Source organism: Indicator indicator, chromosome Z (genome assembly GCF_027791375.1).
Source record: "Indicator indicator isolate 239-I01 chromosome Z, UM_Iind_1.1, whole genome shotgun sequence".
NCBI lineage: Eukaryota > Metazoa > Chordata > Aves > Piciformes > Indicatoridae > Indicator > Indicator indicator.
Window position 1 is genome coordinate 64,152,793 of NC_072053.1, and position 22,803 is coordinate 64,175,595.

The 22,803-nt window shown below is 41.7% G+C and overlaps 2 protein-coding genes across 2 annotated transcripts; both read left to right on the plus strand.

Annotated features, from left to right (window-relative positions):
- The first annotated feature begins 1,647 nt into the window (after window positions 1–1,647).
- On the plus strand, window positions 1,648–11,650 carry TMEM175 (transmembrane protein 175). The gene is made up of 8 exons (XM_054398044.1): window positions 1,648–1,706; window positions 3,487–3,538; window positions 4,719–4,754; window positions 5,961–6,044; window positions 6,679–6,840; window positions 8,157–8,235; window positions 10,327–10,468; window positions 10,987–11,650. Exons 1-8 carry the CDS (start codon window positions 1,663–1,665, stop codon window positions 11,648–11,650), a joined length of 1,263 nt encoding a protein of 420 aa, XP_054254019.1. The 5' UTR covers window positions 1,648–1,662.
- A 3,782-nt stretch (window positions 11,651–15,432) lies between these two features.
- Window positions 15,433–17,772, plus strand: ATP5ME (ATP synthase membrane subunit e). The gene is made up of 4 exons (XM_054398105.1): window positions 15,433–15,499; window positions 15,670–15,724; window positions 16,038–16,136; window positions 17,643–17,772. Exons 1-4 carry the CDS (start codon window positions 15,464–15,466, stop codon window positions 17,666–17,668), a joined length of 216 nt encoding a protein of 71 aa, XP_054254080.1. The 5' UTR covers window positions 15,433–15,463; the 3' UTR covers window positions 17,669–17,772.
- Window positions 17,773–22,803: the final 5,031 nt, after the last annotated feature.

The window sequence follows — 22,803 nt, forward strand, 5'->3', positions numbered from 1 at the left end:
CGGCTCCGGGAGCCGCGGCGCTAGGGCCCGCTGGCGGGGTGGCAGATCCCGAGCCGATGCCGGTGCGCGGCCGGGAGCCGGAGCAGGAGAGCAGCACGCAAATGTCGCATCGGCTGCAGGCCTACAGCGATGCTCTGCTATCCATCATCGCTACGGTGATGGTGAGCGCCAAGCCCGGGCCAGCCGTGGCGTGAGGCCTGCCCGACTCGGCCCCGCCGCAGAACGCAGGCCAGCGGTGATGGTGGGGTGGCGGGGTTTGGGGCGGTCTGGCACCGCGGGGAGGCCCGACCGGGCGGTCAGGCCGGGGGGGCCGCTGTTGGGCAGCGTGAGGGGAAGCGCCCGAGCAGCTGTAGGTAGTCCCGGGCTCTCCAGCTGCGCCCCTGCCCTCCCAAGAAAGCTGCCCGGCACTTCCAGGAAGCAGTGTTCGCCTGCGCTACGCCGAGTGGCGTTCCCGTCGCGGTACCGTGAGACGTCCGCGCCGGTGCCGGAGCTCGGGAGCCGAGTGCCGGCCAGCGCAGTGTTCCCGGGCCGCAACACGGCGGTGGTGGTGTGTGTGTGAGGGTAACGGCGGTGTCCCTGTGCCACCGGAAAGTGATTCTGCCTTCCAGTGCTGCAGCCAGATAGCAGCTTCGCGATCCAGGAGTACGTGCGGCCACCTGAAGTTTTTTATATTTCAATAAAGCTTTCGATAAGCAAAAGCATGTAATGTATTAATACGGTTTTGTTATTTCAGATTTTGCCAGTGGCACACACGAAAGTACATCCTGATCAGGTATATGAGTCTGGTGTTTGTTGAGTCTTTGCACGTATGTGTAGCACCCTAATTTAGCACCCCCACTTCAAATTCCATGAAGCCCAAACTGTTAAGTAACATTAAAGACAATAGAAATTTCTCTTAGGAGGAGGAGCTGTTGAACGTGGGGTGAAAAAAAAAATACTGAAGATTTTTGTAATCTGCAGCTGTGATTAAGCATCTGAATGAGCTGTATATTGTAGGCTATAGATTTTATCCAGTCACTTTTAAGAATTAGGAGTGTTAGGAAACATAAATAAGTCACTTGAGGAATTTTATAAGGTTTGTTTTTAATCGTAATTATTTTTTCTGCTCCTAAAACCAGACCTAGACAGTTTTGGAAACTGGAGTATGAGATACAAGGCAGTCAATAACATGACATGAGTCTAAGCCACTGAGGTAGAACATGATGTGGTTAAGCTCTCCTCTTCCTCATTGTTAACAGTCATCGCATGAAAACCTGTGTCATTCTTCTACTCCAGAGAATGATGGAGGCATTTTGTAGCCAGCCTTCCTCTGGAATGTTATGCATAAATGAATTGTAAGGTGAACAGATCATTGTGAAGCCTTTTTTAGATGGAAGACATTTGTTGATACATGCCACTAATAACACATTTCAGCATATTTGCAAGTGCCTAATAAACCAGTTCCTCTGAATGGTAATAAAAAGATTTTTGAAAACTAACTGCATTCTTGCAGGCATTTTCAAAAAATTTATTACATGGTCACATATCCTTATTTGTGGGTATTCTTTTAGTTTCACAATATAATATTCCTTGTTTTTTCTTCTGTCTTTGGGTGTCATTTTGTTTCAGAAACTAGGTGAAAGTGTTCAGCAACTTCTTCTAACAAAAATTTCAGTCTACTTGATGACTTTCTTAATAGTCACAGTGGCATGGACAGCTCATGTAAGGTAGGAACACAGTGTTTTAACTCCAAAGTTAAACTATTATTTAAAAGGGCAGGAGGTAACCATGACCTGATGTATTTCTGTCATGCCGATGTTTCTGAATTGCCTTATGTTGGATAATACTAAAAATTCATTGCAAAGAAACAGTACCTTAACCAAAGAATAACTTTACTCTTACACCACTGACAGAGTCATACAGAGAAAAATGAGCACTGTAGATCTTCTAAATTTTAGGTACTCTTCATTTTACTTTATATTCTAGATGGAATTAAACTCCTAGTTATGCTAAAAAAAAGCATGTGTGCTACATAGGTAGGGGAACTAGTACAATATAGTCTCTCGTAGTCCTCAGCAGTGCTTCTTACAAAAATGATTTGCAGATGCTGCATTTCATAGATGTGTGAGCCTCCATTTACATCTTGGTAGTGAAAAAGAAATTGATGTGTAGTCATCATACTGGAATCAGGGCAGTTTTTGTTTGAATTTTGAAATTTACAGATGTTGCTAAGTCTTCCCTTAGGTGAACTGACAGCATTCAAATACAGACCTGAGACCTGTAATTCAGTATTTGAAGCTGATACTTCACATGAGTGCTTTTATTGAATTACTTTTCCTTGCTTGCAGAAGTAAATGCTGAGGCATAGTCTTTGAACAGTTAAGGATTTTGTGGAGAGTGGTTTGTTCTATGGATTCTAAGTGATGCTTCTGTGGATCAGTAATTTCATCAGCCAGTTGCAGGACAGTCTGGAATAAAAGCTTCTTTTCTTTGCATAATAACTGTGCTGTATCATCAGCATAAATAATTTGTAGCCTGAAAAATCAGTATTTCTGAAAATATTCAGGCCTTAACAAAAAATTGAGACTCTGGATAGACTCTTAACATATGAATCCACTCTCAAAGATCCATGCAGTGCTACTGCAGGGCTCACAATGTTGCTTTGTCTGACAAGCTAAAAGTCAGTCTGGTGCCTGCATTTTTATTTTGGCATCAGAATATCAAATGGACTTGCTTATGTTCTTGTGTGTTTAGTCAAGAGTGCCTGCTGGTGAAAGCTTGCTTTGTTCATGCTTCAGAAGCATTTGCTTGAGCAGCAAGCATAGGCTGTTAGTCTCCAGTTACTTCAGGCCCTGCCTGTGTTTAAGTAAATAGGCGATTAATTGACAGCTAATGATAGTTGTGTAGCTCCAAGCTCTGTGCTGCTCATTAGCAGTTTGCTGGCTGTCCTGTCCCATTGTTCTTAGGTGGCTAAAGACAGACCTGTTGTGAAACAAAGCTGCTGTGGGAGAAGGCAAACCAGTAGCCTGCCTTGTGATTTGATGGTATTTCATCCTGTAGTGAAATGGCAAGTTCTCGAGAGAACCATCACCTTCTGCTCCTGAATCAGTCCCCTATCTTCATTTTTTCCCAAAGAATTACATCCATTTGCATTGCTAGGATTTTGGTATTTGAATTAACGAGTTAGAACTGACATCTTTAGATGAATTTGCTGTTAACAGTGACGTTTACTTTGAACTAAATAGGTAGTTTTAGGATAGAGGGAGAAGGATTGGGGGGTGGGGTGCCACTTGTCCTTCAAAAAGAACTGAAGTACTTAACTGGACTGTATCTCGCTTTTCAAAGTTTTCTGACAAATTACGTCCATGTTTGAGCTAGTGAGTTTTGGTAGCACCTAGACTACTGGTGCAAAGGCTGGGGAAAAGGAATTTGGGTACATTTTATATACAGTATTGTAAAAAGTATTTTGGAAGATGGCTTGTTTATGATCTCGCCTTGCCTTGCCAGGTTGTTTCAAGTGATAGAGCTTATAGATGATGTCCTTGCTCTTCTAAATCTGGTGAGTCTTGTCAGACATGCTGGATGCACAACTAGCAAGTGCAGGTCCCTTTTTCCTAGCTCTGTATGTACATATCCAAAAATTTCTAATTTAAATAGCCTTAACTGACAAATTTCTAAGTCAGGAAGATACAAAATGCTTGAATTCCTACTACCCAAAGTGGGTGACTGATAACTAACTTGCTTTAAACTTTCACATGTTTTACTATAAACCAAAAGCAGCTCTGCAACAGATTAGTCTGAACTTCATCTGAGGGAACTGAAGAGGCAAAAATGGTGACTCCATTGATATGCATCCAACTGACATATCTGTCCTTCAGGCTTAAGAAAACCAAATGCAAAATATCTTAGTGGTAGGTTTGAATTAAAATGATGTTTTCAGTCATTTTTCTGAGTTGCTCAGAAATTCATTCTGAAGCCAATTTAAAACAGGATTTATGTGATCTTCGAAAAGCTGCCAATGAGAGACTTGTTCCTGAATCAGTGTTTTGAGCTTTACACTTGCCTTTTATCTGAACATGTTTTTTAACAAGCCACCCTGTAAAATCATGGTTACTAATAGTTGTAAGGGAATGCTGAGATGAAGAACTTGATTCACCTAGAGCTTTGTTTGTTTGTTTCACATTCTACTCTCTAACAGTGGCAACCACAGAATTAATTTAATTTTGTTACTGAAAATCTGAGTTTAAATCTGATAACACTACAGGATATTATGCCTTAAGGCATGTAATTCTTATCTAATGGAACTTTTCAAAACAATGCATTTCTTTGTATTTGGGGGTGTGTTTGTTTATGGTTTGGCTTTTTATTATACAGATATATTTGTAATCAGTAATTAAGGTTTTTTGACAAATCAGAAGGTGTGGTACTTTTGGCATTGCTGCTTTAGAAAGAAGTCTGTTAACAAACCATGGCAAAACTTGCAGTAATGGTATTGGTAACAAAACTGTAGTGCCTTCTAAGACAAGCCTGTGCAATCTGGATAGCAAACATGGATGGTATGTACAGAACTAGCCATTGGTAACAGTCAAAGCTTAGCAGCTTCAGAAATTTGATTTTTTTCATGATGCAAGCACAAGCATTCCACCTGTTTATGTTGCGTTCTCTGGACACATCTTTAATGAAGGGATTGCTTGCTTTGCATTTTACCTAGTGTTTCAATAGGCTTTTTTGTTTTTTAGGCTTGTATGATGGTCATAACTTTCTTGCCATACACAGTAAGTACTTTTCTACAATTTGGTGTATGTTTAAATTAATTTTTTTTAATATTTGTTTGTTTGTTTTTTTAAATCTGGAAAGACTTTACCAAAGTAAAGTATTCAGAAACCCAGAGAAGTGTTAGTATACTATAAAACCTGAACCCATTGTAATAGCTAAGCCTTACTTTTTTAAAGTTAATGAGGATGTGTTTTAACCTTCAATTACTGCATGTTATACACCTGACAGAAATATTTTCTAGAAGAAAAATTATAAACCATAGTTTCCCATTATTTCTCTTTTTAAAAACCAGCCATATTGAAAAATACTCAGGTTGCCTAATGGGAATTTTGCATTTTGTAAGGAAACTAAAGCTGTGTTTCAAACGCTTCTTTAGATGACAGAACATTTTCCTTTTGTAATCTAGACATTTTCTGGTATCACTTTTGACTTACTCAACAAGGTTGATTCTTGCAGCCAATTGTTCATTTTTTAAGTCTGCACATTTGATGTCCTGCACAATTTCTGGTTAGAAATTATACCTAGCAAGAATATTTGCAACTGAACACCATGTTAGCGGAACAAAACAGCTGCTTAAAATGCATCTTGACTTTTAATGTGTATGTATAACAGATTTATATCACAGGTGCCTGTGAATACGTCTGTGTAACATATTAGTCTACAAAGAACTAGGCTGTGGTCAGTAATACAATCTTTATTAGTGAGAGCACATACTTTTCATTTTGCCTTGAATCTGAAGTAATTATTTTAAATTTGACAATGTTACCCTAATACTACTCCCTGCCTTTTTTTTTTTTACCCTAATGAAGCTGCAGGAATTAATACAACAGGGAGCCATGGAGGTAGAGAAATAAAAATGATTCCAAAAGGCATCTGAGTATCAAGAATTTTCACAGCTGTGACCATCTTGTCCACTGAAAACAGTACTGAAATTTATGTTCAGCTACAAGCCAGTCTTTGGTTATTGTGGAGAGAGTGTCAGAGAGGTTAAGGTTTTCCAGTGTCAACATGAGACTGAAGCCTTCTCTCCAGATGCCTTTTGTATTTGTGGCTAGAAATTGCACTTAGTGGAATTTTCTTGAAATGCAAAATTCTATTCAGGGTTTTGAATTTCAGTATTGAATGAAGAGTGCTTCTGTTTCTCTGCTGTTATTACTACATTACTTCTTAATTAAGTATTTGATCTAGTTTTACTTTTCTTCTAGTTTTCCTTAATGGCCTCCTTTCCAGAGGTACCTTTTGGCATTTTCCTCTTCAGTGTCTGTGCTGTTGTCATTGGCCTTATACAGGTATTGAAGCTGTCCATTGCCATTTTCACATTTAAATAGATTTTCCAGGGTAGATATAAAATTACATTTCTTAACTATGGGTATAAATTGCTAAATCTCCTATTTGTACAGCATTCTTTTTCAACGTTGTGCCTGTTGTGGTAATATAGTGTCTCTCTTTAAGGTGAAAGTTTGTATTGCCACTGCCCTGGTAAGCTGATTCATGCAACTAAATCAACTGATCTCAAAGTTTTCAGAATAGTAATTCCTTTCCAAGTCTTTAAAAATGCCTTAGGGAAATAGCCATAAAGTTTTTCTGCTGAGGTTCTTACTGAGCTCTGTCAGTGACTGAGAACATGGGCTTTCAGCCTCCAGCCCAATGGCACTGATTTTCTCCTGGTGCAGTACCACGTTGCATTCTGTTCCTCACTGTGGAGATCTTCATCGCTTTTCATATAAGATTCATGGTCATGACAAGCTCTCCCAAGGAAACTAAAATCTTGACATGCAGTGTACTGTCAAATATCCAGAGCTTCTAAGACCTCCATGTGGAACTAAGTCGAAACTGTTTTGTAGTTTGATTTGTAATTTTACAGTTTTGAAATGCTGCATATTCTTCTATGTAGTCATTTCAGCAGTGCTCTTCTCCTTGCAGGCTGTGATAGTAGTGTATGGATTCTATCACCCACACTTACTGAATCAAGATATAAATTCTGTAAATCATGATGCTTGTAAACGTCATATCTTAAAGATTATCCTAAGAGGACCAGCTTTATGCTTTTTAGCAGCCATCTCTTCTTTTTTCTTCATTCCTTTGGTAAGTTCTCCCAGTTAACAAAAGACTTTGATGCAGCAGTTTGTATTAGTTGTATTTAGGTGTCCATGTTAAACACTATATAAAATAAATGTAGGCTTTCTCAGTTGCCAGTTCTGTGATGATGAAATCTCAACTGTTATTTTGCACTCAGGTTGTTCAGTTCACAGATACCAATCCACAATTTGATCCTTGAGTTTAGATAATTTTGAAAAAATATTCTGCTACAATATTTGCTTTACTTGTTCTGCTTGACTTTTTTCTAGTGCTTCTCTTACTTAGCAGCAGGTCTTCTAAACTGTAACTTAGCATCTTGCTCATCACAATTAGGTCACATAATATGGAAGGCTGCATGAAATAAACATGGTGTTGCACAAACTGAAGACCAGTGAGATGTAATTTCTCCACTAATTCAGAGTATAAGAACAAACAGAAAAAGGAGTTACCCAACCTTCATCTCAAAACAAATGTTTTTAGCTATGGCCTGCTCCTACACAGCCTTTTTCTGTGCCATATTCATTAAATGGAAGTGGGTCACTTCTACTTACTAATAGCTTTTATCTTTCTCAGAACTCCCAGTTGGAACTGGAATCTAGTTTTGGGATGTGTCCTGAGCTTCCTTTTCTCTAGCTTGTTCTTTAAGAAAAGATGGATTTAACTGAATTTTGAGAATGATTCCTTGGTATTTAGCAGTGTTTAAATAATCTCCAAATTTGTGAGGAATTAGGATACTGTTGATAAAAGGGAATTATGAGTCCAAATGTGAAAAGGCCTAATTTTGACTGAAAATATATTTTCCTCTTAGAGTCTTGCTTCCCTCTTCTCACTCACCTTGCTCATTAGTGTATTTTTTTAACTATTAATAATAGTGAAATTAGTCTCCAAATTGATATTGTGCTTAAACCTGTGCAGAGTCTGTGATCCACTTATGACAGACTGAGATGTCTTTGGAACACAGGTAGTAGAGTAGAATCATAGAATATCTCAAGTTGGAAGAGACCCACAAGGATCAAGTGGGATAGTTCTCCTACTTCCAAGTAAGTCATTACTGCATTTTTGTAAGCATAATTATTTCCCTTCTTGTTTTAGCTTGCTTCATTGCTGGAACTAGATTAGCTATCAAAAAGCAGTATTAGGTTGCACTTGCACTATTCAGGAGGTGCATGTGCATTTCAGGTGAACCATTTCCATGTCATAACGTAAAGATTTGTTTTCCACAATGTGATTATACCTAAGGATTGAGATCGTTTCATACTAAACTTGGAAGGTAATTTGTATTTTGATAACTAAATTTAAATTGTTCATTTTCTTTTCTGTAGTCTTATGTATTTCTTGGGCTCGTAATCGTTTTACCACATCTCACTCGATTCCTTATATGGTGTAAAACCAAGATTGTTGGTGAGTAACAGTATTCAAAGGATTATGTTCAAATATGTTATTAGGTTGTCAACGTGCTTAAATCAGCCTAAACCCATACTTGCACTCCTTTGCTTGTGTTCTTTCTGCCTTCCTTACGACAGCATTGACAATGGCACAGCCAAAGCTGTGGTTAAACTCTGCTGAGAATGAGGTTGCCAGAGCCAAAATAAAGGAGAAAGTGGTATCTTATCCAGCAACCTACTCAGCCAAAATGTGGAGTGTCCCTCTCTGAGAGCAATATAAACTGACCACAGTAACACTGAACAGATGATGCCTTTGGAATTGGCACTTGCAATGTCAGTCAGAAGAGTAACACCTTTGTGCTGCTGCTGTCCAGTGTAGAGGTCCAAATTTGTACACTGCAGATGGAAGCATGCTTTTGACTCCCCCATGCAGCAGCTATAATAGGAAGGCAGAAATCATAGTCATGGAATCATAGAATGCTTTGGGTTAGAAGGGACATTTAAATGTCACATAATCCAGCCCCTCTGCAGTAAGCAGAGGGCCTCTTTTTGACTAGGTGGCAGGTTACATAGAGATCGGGTTGCATAGAGCCACATTTTACCTGACCTTGAATGTTTCCAGGGATGGGGCATCTACCATTTCTCTGGGCAATCTGTGACTATATTTCACCACCCTCACTGTAAAAAATGTCTTCCTTATATGTAGCCCAAATTTGCCCTCTTTTAGTTTAAAACCGTTACCCCTTGTCCTGTCAAAACAGGCCCTGCTAAAAAGACTGTGCCCATTTTTTTTAGATACCCCCTTTAAGTGTTGAAGGACTTCCATAAGGCTTCCCCAGGATTAGCAAGCCCAGCTCTATTAGCCTTTCCTCACAGGAGAGGTGTTCCAGCCTTCTGATCATTTTTTGTGACCCTTCTTTGGGCTTGCTCCAATGGTTCATGTCCTTGGGCTGAGTTCAGAGCTGGACCCAGTACTCCAAGTGGGGTGTCACCAGTGTGCAGCAACAGGATCACCTCTCTTGACCTGCTGGCCACACTTTTGATGCAGATCAGGATACAAGTGACCTTCTGGGCCATGTGCACACATTACTGGTGCATGTCCAGCTTTTCGTCTACCAGTACCCTCAGGGCCTACTACTCAAGCTTTGTCTGGATGTCCCTTCTGGCATGTCCACTGCACCAGTCAGCTCGGTATCATCTGCAGATTTGATGAGGATGCCACTTGATCCCACTATGTCACTGGTGAAGATATTAAATAGAACTGGTTTCAGTATGAGTCCCTGAGGGAGGCCACTTGTCACTGGTCTCCATGTGGACATCAAGCCATTGACCACTACCCTCTGAATGTGACCATCCAGCCAATTCCTTATCCACTGGACAGTCCATCCATTAAACTCGCAATCTTTCCAACTTAAGCAAAAGGATATTATGTCCAGATAGATGACATCAGTAGTATGGAAGTTTAGGGTATTGGACCCTCTGTTTCCCTCAGAAGGGGCCCCCCTACAGCTATACTCCATCTTCCTTGTGGAGGTACTTATGATGGAGGAGGTAGGCCTTTCTGACCTTGGAGAAAACGTCTGGTGTAGACAGCCACATACTCCGTTGTCTGACCTTCCACATCCAGAGCCTCATACCTGTTGTACAGAGGAACCTGAAGGGGCAACGTGCAGCAATGAGGCAGTTTGCCTGTGACACTGAGTGTGAACTTGTCTCCATTTGCTTTCATCTGTGTTGCTGCCTTTAGCCTGGCAGGCTACAGGATACAGGGTCCCCTTGATCTTGGGTATTTTCTGGTGGGTGGCTCCTGTTTCTATCTCAGGGAGGGCAGAGCTTGGCTCCACTGGTCTGTCTGTATCTCAGACTCCCTGACGCTCTGAAACAACTTAAGTTAGAACCTCAGAGCCAGAGAATAAAAACATATAAATATTGCCTGTGCCTACCGCAACAGGGCCACAGTAGTTTCCAGTCAGGTCATGTCTCACCAGGTACAGATTTTGGCAGGTTGTACTGGTTTTAGAGAAAGGAAGGCCACAATAGGTTAACTACCTTGTTTCATATTACTTGTTCTTTTCTTTTGTTAGTAAGTGTCTGGATTTGTTTCTAGGTCAGACAGATGAAGAGGAGGAGCAACATAGTTCAGAAACCTTCACTTTTTACCTCAGTGAGCCTCTAAGTAAGGAACGTGTAGAAGCATTCAGTGATGGAGTCTATGCCATCGTAGCAACCCTACTTATTTGTGATATATGGTAAGGCTTTGTGTTGCCTCTTACACTTTGTAGTTAAATATGCTACTAACTGTTGTCTGTATGTAACATCTGAGGACAAAAAATTAACCATTGTCTTCTAAAACCTGCAGTGGTTAATCTATGATTTTTTTGAAAGATACAGAATGCAAGCGAAAGGTATTGCTATTGCCCAGATTTCATCAGCAGTGAAAATCAGTCTGTTTAATTATGTTGGAGTGGGGAGTCTTGAATAACAAACCTTCCTTTTCCCTTAGCTATGTTTTCATCAACAAAACCTGTTTAGTCACTGTGGCAGCTTTATATTAACTTACAGGAATGCCAACATACTTTCAGATTTCCTTTCAGATCTAGTTTATTTGCAGAGCTGCTAAGTTAAAATGCAAATGTTGAGTTACAAATTAGAGAACAGATGCCTGCTGTCGCCTGCTTACTCAGAGTAAAGCAACATGGTTCAGTGTTGTTTCAGTTGTGTTACTGTAACAGTAATACACAAACTAAAGTAAGTTTTCTTTCCACAGTGAAGACAATGTTGCTGATCCCAGAGATGTTGAGGAGAAGTTCCATGGCAGCCTTCTTGAAGCGTTAAGTGAATATGGGCCAAAATACCTTGCCTACTTTGGCTCATTTGTAACAATTGGACTCCTGTGGTTTGTCCATCACTCACTTTTCCTTTACGTCATAAAAACCACACGATTAATGGGATTGCTTAACATATTTTCCTTGGCTTTTATCGGTGGGCTTCCACTGGCTTACCAGCTGACAAGTGAATTTGCAGAGAAGTCTCACAATGAAATAGAAGCCATTCAAGTCAGCTGTGTTATCACTTTCTTTGCCAGCATATTTCAGTTTGCAATATGGACTACAGCCCTCCTCCATGAAAGAGAAACTTTGCATCCTTTTGCCAGATACGGTGGCAAGGAGCATGCCTTCATGTTTGCCAAGCTGGCTCTCTACCCTTGTGTAAGCCTTGGGGCCTTCTTTCTAACATGTCTATTGAGTGAATTTAGCACAGCGGTTTTCCATCTCATGCAGATTGTAATCCCATTTGCATTTCTTGCCTTGCGCATTCTTGTTAGAATTTCTTTAACTGTTATTAAGTCTGTGATGTCTCTCTCAAGACAGAAGGTTGTATTGCTAGAAGAAGAGGAGGCATGTCTGTCTCCTACTGAAACACTGTCATAAATCTCTGCACAGTGCATGTGAAGTTGTAATATTAACTTCAGTCCATCTAACTCACATTACCTTCATATGTGGATTATATTGATCTAAACCAGAGCCTGCATTATATGGGGCATATTTAAGTTTTAGCTGATCATGCTTGAGGCCCTTTCTCCAATACCTGTAATTGAACAAAATGCATAAATAGGGGATACAAAGGAAAGCATGTTCCCATTTCTTTAGTTACCCTTTTGGAAAAAATGCTGCTTGACGTGTCACTGCAGTAATGATCAGTTAAAAGGGCATAAACAGATTGCCCAGTAAAATGCCCTTTTTTCTGAAATACGGCAGTTGTTACGGCAGCCAAACAGGTGTGGAAGCTGACTCTGCTCTGTTAAGAGAGGGAGTTTGGCATGGAAGACATGGAGACCTCTGGTTTTCTGTCTGGTTCCTCATGGTAGAATGTTTTTGCATACAGGTTGCTGGTCTCCCTCTTTTGTTTTGTTTGTTTGAATTTTGGTTGGTTTGGTTTACTGGTTACCATGCCTCTTCTGCATAGTCACAAACTTGTGCTAGCATTTTGTGCTACTTGTGTTTTCAGTGGCTCTGAGCATGAGTTTAGATGGAAGTGCAATTGTGACCTTTGTGCAGGCTACCTGAACACAAGTTGTTCAGGCATATCTGTTCTTTTTAAAAAAGGATACATTTAAAAAATGGGGATTCATGTGGCTATGTAGCCAAAGTTTGAACTAGCTTTGATATCTCCCAAGGAAGACATTCAAAGAGCTGTGGGGCTATATGTAAATTTGTTTTCAGTTCTGAAGCAGCTGCTCATCTGAAATGTAAGGTCTGAATTTTTCAGGCATCTGTTTTTGTGTCTATTGAAACACCCTTCTGCTACTCTGAAGGCATGATGTCGTATTCAGAGAGTATAGAGACTCTTCTGCCACTTAGAAGAGTTCCTTATGAGGTAAGGGAGATGAGTTTTTCCCTAAGTAGAGGCTAACTAAGGGATCCCATAGATTTCTGAGTCTCAGCAAGGGTAAAAGAAAGTAAATCTGTGGAAGCTTCAGTCTGTAGTGTCTTGTTTGTCTTTATAGTTATTATATGCAGTTTGATAAGCTTTATGCTTATAAAACATTATCCTTCAGTGAGCTGTTCAGAAGTGGGCAGAGTCATCTATCCTCTGGCTGCCCTTGAAGCCTTTACATTTCTTTTTGGCAGAGCCATTAGTTTGTGTCTTGAACTGTCCTAGTGCCTCGTAACTTCAATGCCATATTTAAAGGCATTTGAGGGATTTTGTTGTTCCTCTTAAAAATACTGTGGAAAAGTATCCCTTGAGTAATTGTTAGTGATAACAGACTAAGATAATACCTCAGTTTAGTTGGCATCAGTCTTGAAAGCACTTGTGCTTTTGGTTTGAAGCACCTTGGTACCAATATGTACTTCTTGTGAGAGTATGTTCAGATGTTCAAGGGGTTTTACACCTAGTTGAGGTTGAATGACTTACAGTAGGATTCTGTATTGTGTTGTGTATCCCAGGGGTTCTTCTGATATTAAATAAAAAGCACTTTTGGTTCTATATATGTTCTGTTTCTAATGAGCAATGGGTGCATAATAAGCAATGAATATGCGTATTTGTAATAAATTTCAATCAGTGCAAAAAATAAAGTTTCTAGTCTTTTATTTCTGCTCTTCACATGAAACAAAGTAAAACTGGCTAACTAAAGCATTTTTAATCCACTTGCAAGTAAGTATTTTGCTCTGCCTTCCATTAACAGTGCTAGCTGAAAAATGCTGTTAAAGGTTGCTGAAGGATGCAGTTTCCATTTGGAACTTCTACTGGAGTTCATTGCAGAATAGGATTTTCATTTAATCATAAGCCTTTTAAATGGTTTACAACTTCTTTTCATTTTATTTGAAAGCAAGTGAGTTAGTGCAAATAATGCTCTTACAACTTATCAGGAAGATATTGCTTATGACAACTCAAAATTCCAGGTAAGTTTGAAGCATAGTCAACTACTGTGTGCAAGTGGATTTTTCAGTAAATTGAAGTCAGTCATCAGGAATTTTGGACTTGCTCAGTTTGATTTTTCAGCATGAGAGTACTTGACAGTAGTGTGCAAAGCCTAACTCCACTGTAGTAACTTGGTTTGCAGCCTTCAAATTGGTAACCTGAGGATTTACTTAGGACAGGTAACTGTGACCTATTGGTTTGCTGTAGTTGAATGGGGCACAAAGAGGAATGGTTTTTATGGTGAGAGAAAAACACAGAGATCTCTTTTAATGCTTCTAATTTGAGATTTTATTGCAGGTAATGTGCCATTTACAGCTTCTCCACACGTGATCATGTAGCATCATCACTTGTACTCAAAGTTGCCTGCTGCATCAGTAGAAGACCAGAACATCTTTGTACCATCAAAGTCAATGAAGAGCAGTAGTGGTTTCTTATTAGAGCTTTATTGTTTTCTGTTTAAACAGAAATTAAATTAATTGCTCAGAATCATAAATAGTTGGAATATTTTGTAGCTTTGAATAAAACAAGCTCAGACAGTAACTCAGTAAAGCACTTCTGGAAAGCAAAGGCTCAAAATATTATTTAGTGCTAATTCATTAATGCAGTGAAGAGCAGAATCTGCTGTTACTAACATACTCTGTAGAATTGATTTATTTAGAAAAATAGGTGCTTCTTTTTTCTCACCCTGTCTTAGGAGTTTGGAACTTTTAACAGATAGGGCTTAATTTTTTTAAAGTAATTTGTATTTAGCACCCACATTCATGTGAGTGACAAAACCAAGTCATGCCTGAATTTGTTAGCCTGGGTCATCAGAGAGCAATTCAGCTTTTCACACAGCAAAAGCTGGTTGTATGGCTGATTAAGGTTAGCTGTATTTCAAAATGAGTGATGCAGTACTTCAAGACCATCACTGTTTGCAGCTCACTTCTGCATAATGTATAATCTAACTTGAACTGTTTGCTTTTAAAAGTGGTTTACTACCATCTGGGGAAATGCTGGATGGTTCTAGTTCTGCAAGTGCTAGTCTCGCAGGTCAGTGTGTGTTCTCTTTGTGTATCTGCATAAAGACTCCAGGTTGTATTACTGCTGCTCTGTGTTTGGGAAGATTTGAAATGTTTCATTAACGGCATACTACTGCCAGGTATTTAAAGATGTTAAAAGGCTCACATGTATTGGACAAAAGTGGCTCAACGGGCATACGTTGTGCCCCACGTAACTTCACTGGTTTGTTACTGACTTGGCATTGAACTTTCTGGTGAATTACTATGGCATGAGCAGCCGGTACAGATGTTTGAACCTGACGCGTCCTTTGCCCTGTGGGTCAAACATAGGCTGTAGGGTCGTTTCCCCGAGTCCGCAGGGCACAAGCGGCACCCCGCCGTCCCTGAATCGTCCCGCCGCAGTGGGGGCACCCAGGTACGGGTCTGGTCTCGCCGCTCCGACACGGCGGGAGAGCGCGCGGCACGGGGTGGTGGGGTTGAGCGAGACATTTCGCAGGGGAGGAGGAATAGCCGAGTCCGCGCCTTCCAGCGGCCGAGGGACTGGCCACGGCACCTCCTCCCCATTCCCCATCACGGTGGAATGAGCACGGACCACTTTGTGACGTGGCTCTCTCCTCACTCCGGCTGCCTTGTGACCAGGCGCTGACACCGGCTGAGCTAGGACACGACACTCACCCACGCAGCGCGCCGCCGCCACTCGCTCTTACGACAAGAGCAGGCTTGGGACGACCCCGCCCCCAGTAGGCGGAACTCTGCCTTACTTCCGCTCCGCCGCCGCTCCGAGTCGTCACTTCCGGCTCCGCGCCAACCCCCGCGAGGATGATCCCGCCGGTGCAGGTCTCGCCGCTCATCAAGGTAAGAACAACCAGCGGGTGTCTCGGCGCCGCGCCCGTGTCCCGCTACGCGCTGGGGCAGGGTAGAGGCCATAGGCCTCGTGGGGCCGGGGGGGCGAGCGGTGGCGGGGGCCGGCGTTGCGGCGCATGCCAGCTGCGTGAAGGGCGCGTCCTTGTCTCTGCTTTCTGCAGTTCACCCGGTACTCGGCCCTGCTGGTGGGGATGATCTACGGCAAGAAGCGATATGGTGAGTTCGGCTCCTCGGGGCAGCCGCTTTGCTTAACCTCGCGCGGCTCACAAGGGCACCTTGGTGCAGCCGGTGCGGGCTGCGCAGCCGCAGGCCCGGTCGCCATTTCCCCTCTCCCCGCCCCAGTGGGAGCTGTGTGGGCCTTGTTGAGGTGGCCCTCAGAAGTGGGCTCGTCCCGGATTTAAGTCACAGATTCGTATGAAAGGTGCCATTGTGGCAGTGAAGCTGTTTTATTCGTGATCGTTGAGTGAGCTAGCAGATGCAGACCCTTATGCTGTGTTCTAGAAATTTAAAGCTAATGCGTTAATCACAGACTACCTAAAGCCAATTGCTGAAGAAGAAAGAAGAGTAGAGGCTGAAGAGAAAAAGAAACGTGAAGAACTTGAGCGGATTGCAAAAGCGCTTGCAGAAGGTAGGCTGTCAGTTTAACTTATGCATCCCATGCTGAAGCACACACATTGCCTTGCAGGTGGACAGCTGTTTTGCTCAAGAGTTTTTGGGAGAAACTAAAGCTTACAGACAGTGGACAGCAGGCCCAGTGTTTAGGATTATGTGAAGAGTAAATGGTGCCACTGTTTGACAAGCTCTTTAGAATGTAAGCATCAGTAGAGGAAGAATTAAAAAATACTTTTGCAACCAAACAAGACTAGTTAAATGGCAGCCTGAATTTCCACTGATAAACTTCTAAAAGCTTCTGGTTACTCTGAGGAATAACTGGAACTGTGTATTAACTGTACTTGGATATCCCTTACTCAGCTGGACACAGGAAACATATAATCACTTTCTCCATGCAGTACAGAAAGCTCACAAACATGACTGATGACATAAATTATAATTTGGAGGAAATTAATTGTAATTGCAATTAAAATTTTTGAGAGGTATCATTAGCATAGTGTTAGAGGTCAATTTCATTTGTTTTATTTCTCACATATATACTCAAGGCGATGAACTTTTTTTCTCCTACCCTCCCATCCTGTAGTATTCCAGCTGTGGCATCCTTTCCCTCTTCCTTTAGGGTTATTTCTTGGGTCCCCTTGGTATTTCTAGCAGAAGAGTCTGCCCCCTGCTTTGCAGTGCAATGTGCTCTCTAGCTTGGAGTCACTGACTTTTTTTTTTTGGTGGACTTACAGTTAAGAACAACCTTAATAAAATTGATTAATAACACAAACTGTTCTTGGTGGAGCTACACACTTAGTAACTATTTACCTGGGAAATGGTGGCATTTACATTGTCCTAAACGAGACTAATGTAGAGAAAAGCCCAGTAAAATTAAATTACCTACATGTATATAACATCCAATATTCAAGTTGGTGAATTTTGTGGCTTACTGGAGATAAAGCTATTTTGCACAGCTGTTTTACCATCTTAAAAATACAGCTTGCCTTGCGCATAGACTAGATACATTAGTCTTTTAGATGTTTTCTAGTTCAGCTGAGACTTTTTTGTGGTTTTGGAGGTAGAGGCTGTACTATGGTGCTGCTACTGCACTTAATAATAGGTATTTTGTGATTCTTTCTTTAAAATGTTTAATGCATTTAAAAGCATCGCACAGAGGACTGATCTGCTTTGCCAACAGTAGCTTTGGTTATGTTTTTTCCTGTTAGAAAAGCCATTGTTAAAACTTCATTCAGTGGAATCGTTGGAAAGATAACTTTGTGCAGTGGTAGCTTTTTCTGGGCTTTTTCAAATTGTAAGTTTAGAAAACTCTCATTTGCTAGTGAGGAAGGAAAAAATTAAAAAAAAAAAAGCCTTTACACTGAAGCAGTGAATTGCCTTTCTGTTGAATAAGCAGAAAACATGAGAAGTGGCTAGAAAGAAATGGTATACTTAAAGGTAGCCTTTGATCCCGCTACTGCTTTGCATATCATGGAAGTGGCTGGTAATCCTAATTTATGTTCTTTTTTTTTTTACCTTGTAGCAAGTGAAGACTCTATATTGAAATGAAAAAAAGACTGGATCTAAATTTCACACAAGAAAACATATAGCGATGGTCTGAACTGTCAGTGGTTAGTGGACTCTTCATGTTGTTCTATCAATAAAGTACTTAAAACACTTCAGTTGGTGTTTTTTGAGTGAATTGTAAGAACAGCAGCAGAAGTACTTACAGAATGTGACAGGAGGTATTTGTCACAAGTTGGCCATTTCTGTGGCTCACACCCTGATGTATTCTTCCAGCATAGGTAATGTTTGTAATCAGAAAAGATGTATGACTTAGACTACATGGGAAGGTCGGGGGCTGGCTTGGCACTGGCTGCCTGAGTCTGTCTGTTTATTAAATTGACTGAGGAGCTGCTGTCGTTTTTTTCAGCTTTGTTACTGCAGTGGATTTGTTACGGGAGTGGAAGTCTCGTATTTGACAGTGCAGCCGTGCTGGGAACTAGTGATTCAGTGCTGACTCACTAGTTGTGTTTGTAAACACAGCCATTTCATACTTCACAAATGGTCAAGTGTTTTTTTTCCAAAACTAGAAAGAAATCACAATCAAAGTGTAGTGTCTCTTTTATAAGGATACGCAGGTCTGGTTTCTTATTTGGATAGTGGCTGACTTCCTTTTTCTGACATTGCTGATCAGAAAACTGAAGCAGTGATTTCAGATCTAAATCTTTCTAAGTTATAGCAAAAAATGTCACGTGCTTTATGAAGCTAATTGCTCTTAATAAATGCACTATCTCTTCTAGATTATGCTTTGGAAGGAGTAAATCCCTTGGCTACCAATGCATATTCTCAACTAAGTTCTGTGGAGCATAGGGTAATGAAATAGAAAATAATTTGATTCAAATTCAAAGTCTAATATATCTAACAACTGCAGGGAAAGGGGGTTAGTATGGGATGTTTTCAAGGGGAGAAGGGAAACAGGAGAATCAGCTACATGTTTTCATGATTGAGTTTTTAATTACTTGGTGGCTTTGAGGGTACTGAAATAATTCGGTGATGCTAATGAAAGTCAAGATCTAGATTGCCAATTCAAAAATCTATTTCTGTCAAGGAGAAAAATGCATCATGTACTGATCTCTCAAGGGAACAGAATTGTTTGCATTCTGAAAAGCCAATATCCTTCCAAAAGCTTGCATTTCGTTTCGGTTTGGTTTTGTTTTGCTTTGGCACTGCTGCTTAGCCTGTGTCTGGGGTGCTAAGCTGTAAACTGTTGTGTGGTGGTTGCGGCAAGTGCTGCTACTATACTGTTGCAGGCTGGCTGTGGTGGTAGCTATTTGGTTTATCTTGGGATTGCAGGAGCTGAACCTTGCTGCTAGGACAGCTGTGGCTTGCTGCTCTTTGGAGGACTAAATGTGTTCACCAGCTCCTATGTTGGTTGCAAGTGTGAAGTTTGTCACAAAGGGAGTTTTGTGTGCTTTCCCTCCTTTTATTTACACCATGGTGGGTGGTTAAAGCTCACACATGATGCAGAAGTGCGAGTCTTTAGATATGGTCATCAAAACCTGTCTGCAGGGCAAGATCAAGAAAGCTGTCACCTCTTACACCAGGATGAATTCCCATGTGAGGGGGGAAATCAATGTTTGGTGGCTGGCTCTCTACAGCCACCCAATGGTGACTACTCATCACTCAATTGAATCAAAAAAAGCCAATGCTAGTTTACTACTATTTGCAGCACAACAGGTGCCTGTGAACACTAATAGCTTTTTACAGTATCACTTAGGAAAGTTAACATGCAAAGGAACTGAAATGGATCACTACATTTTTTTACCTTTTTTTTTTTTCTTTTTAAGGCCATTGAATGCAGGAGATGTGTTGCAGCACGTACAGAGAAAGTTCTGGCAATGTGGATGGTCAGACTTCTGTTGAATCTGTAGATAATTTTTTTTCTTTGATTCTGTGACAGTTGGTTACTCCATGCCATGCATGTGTCCTGTGAATGGGATTCATCCAGGTGTTTTGATTCAAGGTGTCATTTTTTTTCATTGATAAAACACAGGAAAGAGAGGGGCGGCAAGCCTGTGGGAAGTAAAGGCAATCCATGCAACTGTGCACAGGCAGGCTTGTGAAAGGAGAATTTGGCTTTGCACCTTCAGCAGACTAAGCACTTTCATGGCCTGGTGGTGGTGCTGAATGGTGATTTCCCACGTGATGCATGATCAGGCTGCTTGAGAGAATTCAGTCTTTACCCCCTGCAGTCCTGGTGGATTTGCTGGTGGAATTGCCTCTAGAAGAAGAGAGGAATTTGAGAATGGACTGCAGATAGAGGTAAAGACTGCTGCAGAAAGGATGGGCTTAGATTATTTTCCAGTGACAGAGATAAGATGAAAAGTGGGATGAATGTGTTAAACAAGCCTTTGGTAAGTATCTGCTGTAACTGAGGAATGAGTGTGGCTAATTCTTGGCTGCATGACTGCACACCAAGCCAAGTAATTGTTTGCAAACATGATGAAAGTTGTGTTCAGGAATAGATTTTGTTACAATGGATGTGTTACTTGAGCTTGAGGTTACTTCAACCCCCTGCAGCAAGTAGCATCCATTTGTTAAAAAATGCAGTGACAAAAGCAAGAACCACCCAGAGCATCCAACCCCAAGTTGTCATTACACGAGTGTAAGGTGCCAAGGGATCAAGAAAGCAAGGAGGTAAGTAGCTCCGTTGAAACACAACGTTTTCTTGGGCAGATGTAAAGACAGAAGCACCAAGTCAGCCTGAGACCAGTTTCCTGAGAATGGAACAATGAGGAAGGAAAGCAATAAGAAAATGGCTTTCCTGCAAAAGTGTGTGAAAGAGAAGATGCTCCATGTTGCTGGAAAACAGTGCAGCCACTTTTTCTTCTGCTGGAGTGAGGTTTGTTTGATAGTCATAAGTGTTCTGCTGCTGCTTGAGAAAGAGTTTCTACTGAATATTTTTTCTAATCTTAACCAACATTAAGGCTTTGTGGAACGAGTAGAGGAAAGACTTGTTTCTCTTGCAAGCATTTATGAAAGATGATCCAAACTACATTGGTTCAGGCAGCATTAAACTCTTACCTGGATCCAGTATTCTTTGGGATCTCGTGGAGGTTTTCTCACACAGGATCTGAGCTGCCACAACAAGAAGGGTACTCTCCTGAGGGCTGAGACATGTGACCTGTCTGCCTGGAGGGTGGAGCTGGGGTCTGCACCCTAACGGTGGTGTTCAATACCATCTCTTCGTTTGGAGAGCTGAGTGGTTGAGTTGTTCCTCTCCTGACTCTTTGGGAGGGGAGCAGCCCTTCCTAGTCTTAGCTGGAGTCAGACTGTGGCCAGCTGGGAAAAGAGAGTGAGCACTTCTCAAGAGGAGGCTGCAAATGAGACCATAGTCTGCTCTTCCTGGCAGATTTTCCCTCCCTCTGTAGGAACTGCCACCCTCACTGCTCTACCAGCAGCAGAGACCTTCTGTGTGCTCCCACATGTTTATCAATGCTGAGACAGACACCTCCACTTGCAATCCAGCAGCAGCAGAATAGGCTCCAGTAACAGGAAGTGCTCAAAGGCACTTTTTCAGTAACAGTGCAAAGAGAGGGTTAGTGCCTTGCTGTACCACATCTGCCTTGTTGGCTTTCCCCTTGATTCTTACCCATAAACACTCAACTCTGTCATCATCATCGTCAACCTCAATACACCCCCTGACATGCAGGGCCACACCACCACACACCTTCCTTGCTTGTCCCTTCTGAAGAGCCTATAGTCATCAGTTACAGTGGTGGCAGAGTTGTGTGCTCTGCTAGGGGTGCCACAAGAAGACAGGGGCAGGGTGGAGCAGCATGAGAGGGACATTGGAGTGAGGGAGGTAGAGGAGAGGCTTCCCCTGTCGTTACAAGCAGGGTACAGCTTACTGCAGCACACACACCTGAAGTCTCTGCTGAAGTAGGGCTCCCAGGCTGCCTTAGCATTGCTATTGTGGAAGGGAGCCATGTAGACCCTCCTGTTCCTATAGAATGGGCCCCTCTAGAGAAACATCCTGCACTGCAGCCCCACCCTACAAGTCCACAAACACACCTCCACATCCTTGTGTGCCCCCCCTAGGAAATAGAGGGCAGCATGCCCACCCCAGTGCTGTGCAGTGTGAGATGGGCTCCCAGGTACATGCGGGCAGATGGGGCATAGCCTCCCACAGTCCTGGGTCCTGCCAGCACTGCTGGGTGCATCTGGCAAGCACCCTGTGCTCCTTGTGTGAGAAGCCCTGCTGGAGCTGCTTGCAGGGCTCTGAATGCCTCACGTTGGGCACAGAACACAGGAAGATAGTGTCCTGGGTTTATTTTCTGGAAGATGATTACAAACATAAAGAGTCTTTCTCAGCCTTTTCCCATTTAAGTGTACAATGGCTTGTGGTAAAAGCCCACTGATTACTTCTTTGCAATATGATAACCTTGTGGCATTTTTTTCACATGGAAAAAAAAAATTACCTGCATGGTTCTTTATGAAACTGAGACACAGAGCATGAACACATTACTAGTGGTGTATTTTGCTTTCATGCAGGTGGACATGTTTCTGTATTTTCTTCCTTACTAAGACACAGTTAAATGATCACCAGGAACATGCATAGACTCTAGTTTTCTTTTTACTTGCAATATTTTTGTAAGAAGACACTGGCAGGTAAAAGCAGTGAAGATAGCAGGAGTTAGAGTAATAGTAATAATAGTAAATAATAATATTATCCCCAGCAAAACAGATCTCCAAATGCTTTTTTTAAAAAAGAGCAAGAGAGAGATTTATAGAGAAAGAGATTGATAGAGATAGGAATGTCATTGAATGTTCTAATATGGTTGCACAAATAAACATGAAAACTAACTTTTATCTGAAACAGAAGAGTACAAGTCATCAGTCTTTCAAAGTCTGGAGTGGTCTGGAGTGGAATCTGAAAACCAGACATGTCAGAACAGGAGAAGGAAAGGAAGAAGGGTTGGTCACAAGAGGACTGTGTTAAATAACACTGGCATTAACATGAGGCAAACCAGAACAAACAGGAGATGCTAAGATTCAGGTTGCTCGGCTGGCTGTAACTGTAATGATGACACCGTCTTCTTGCAACTGTGTGTTAGAGAGCGAAGCCTCAGTCCACTGCACGGATCCTGCTTGTGAAGATGGCAGCTACTGGGAGTTGTACAAACGGCCTCGTGCTTTAG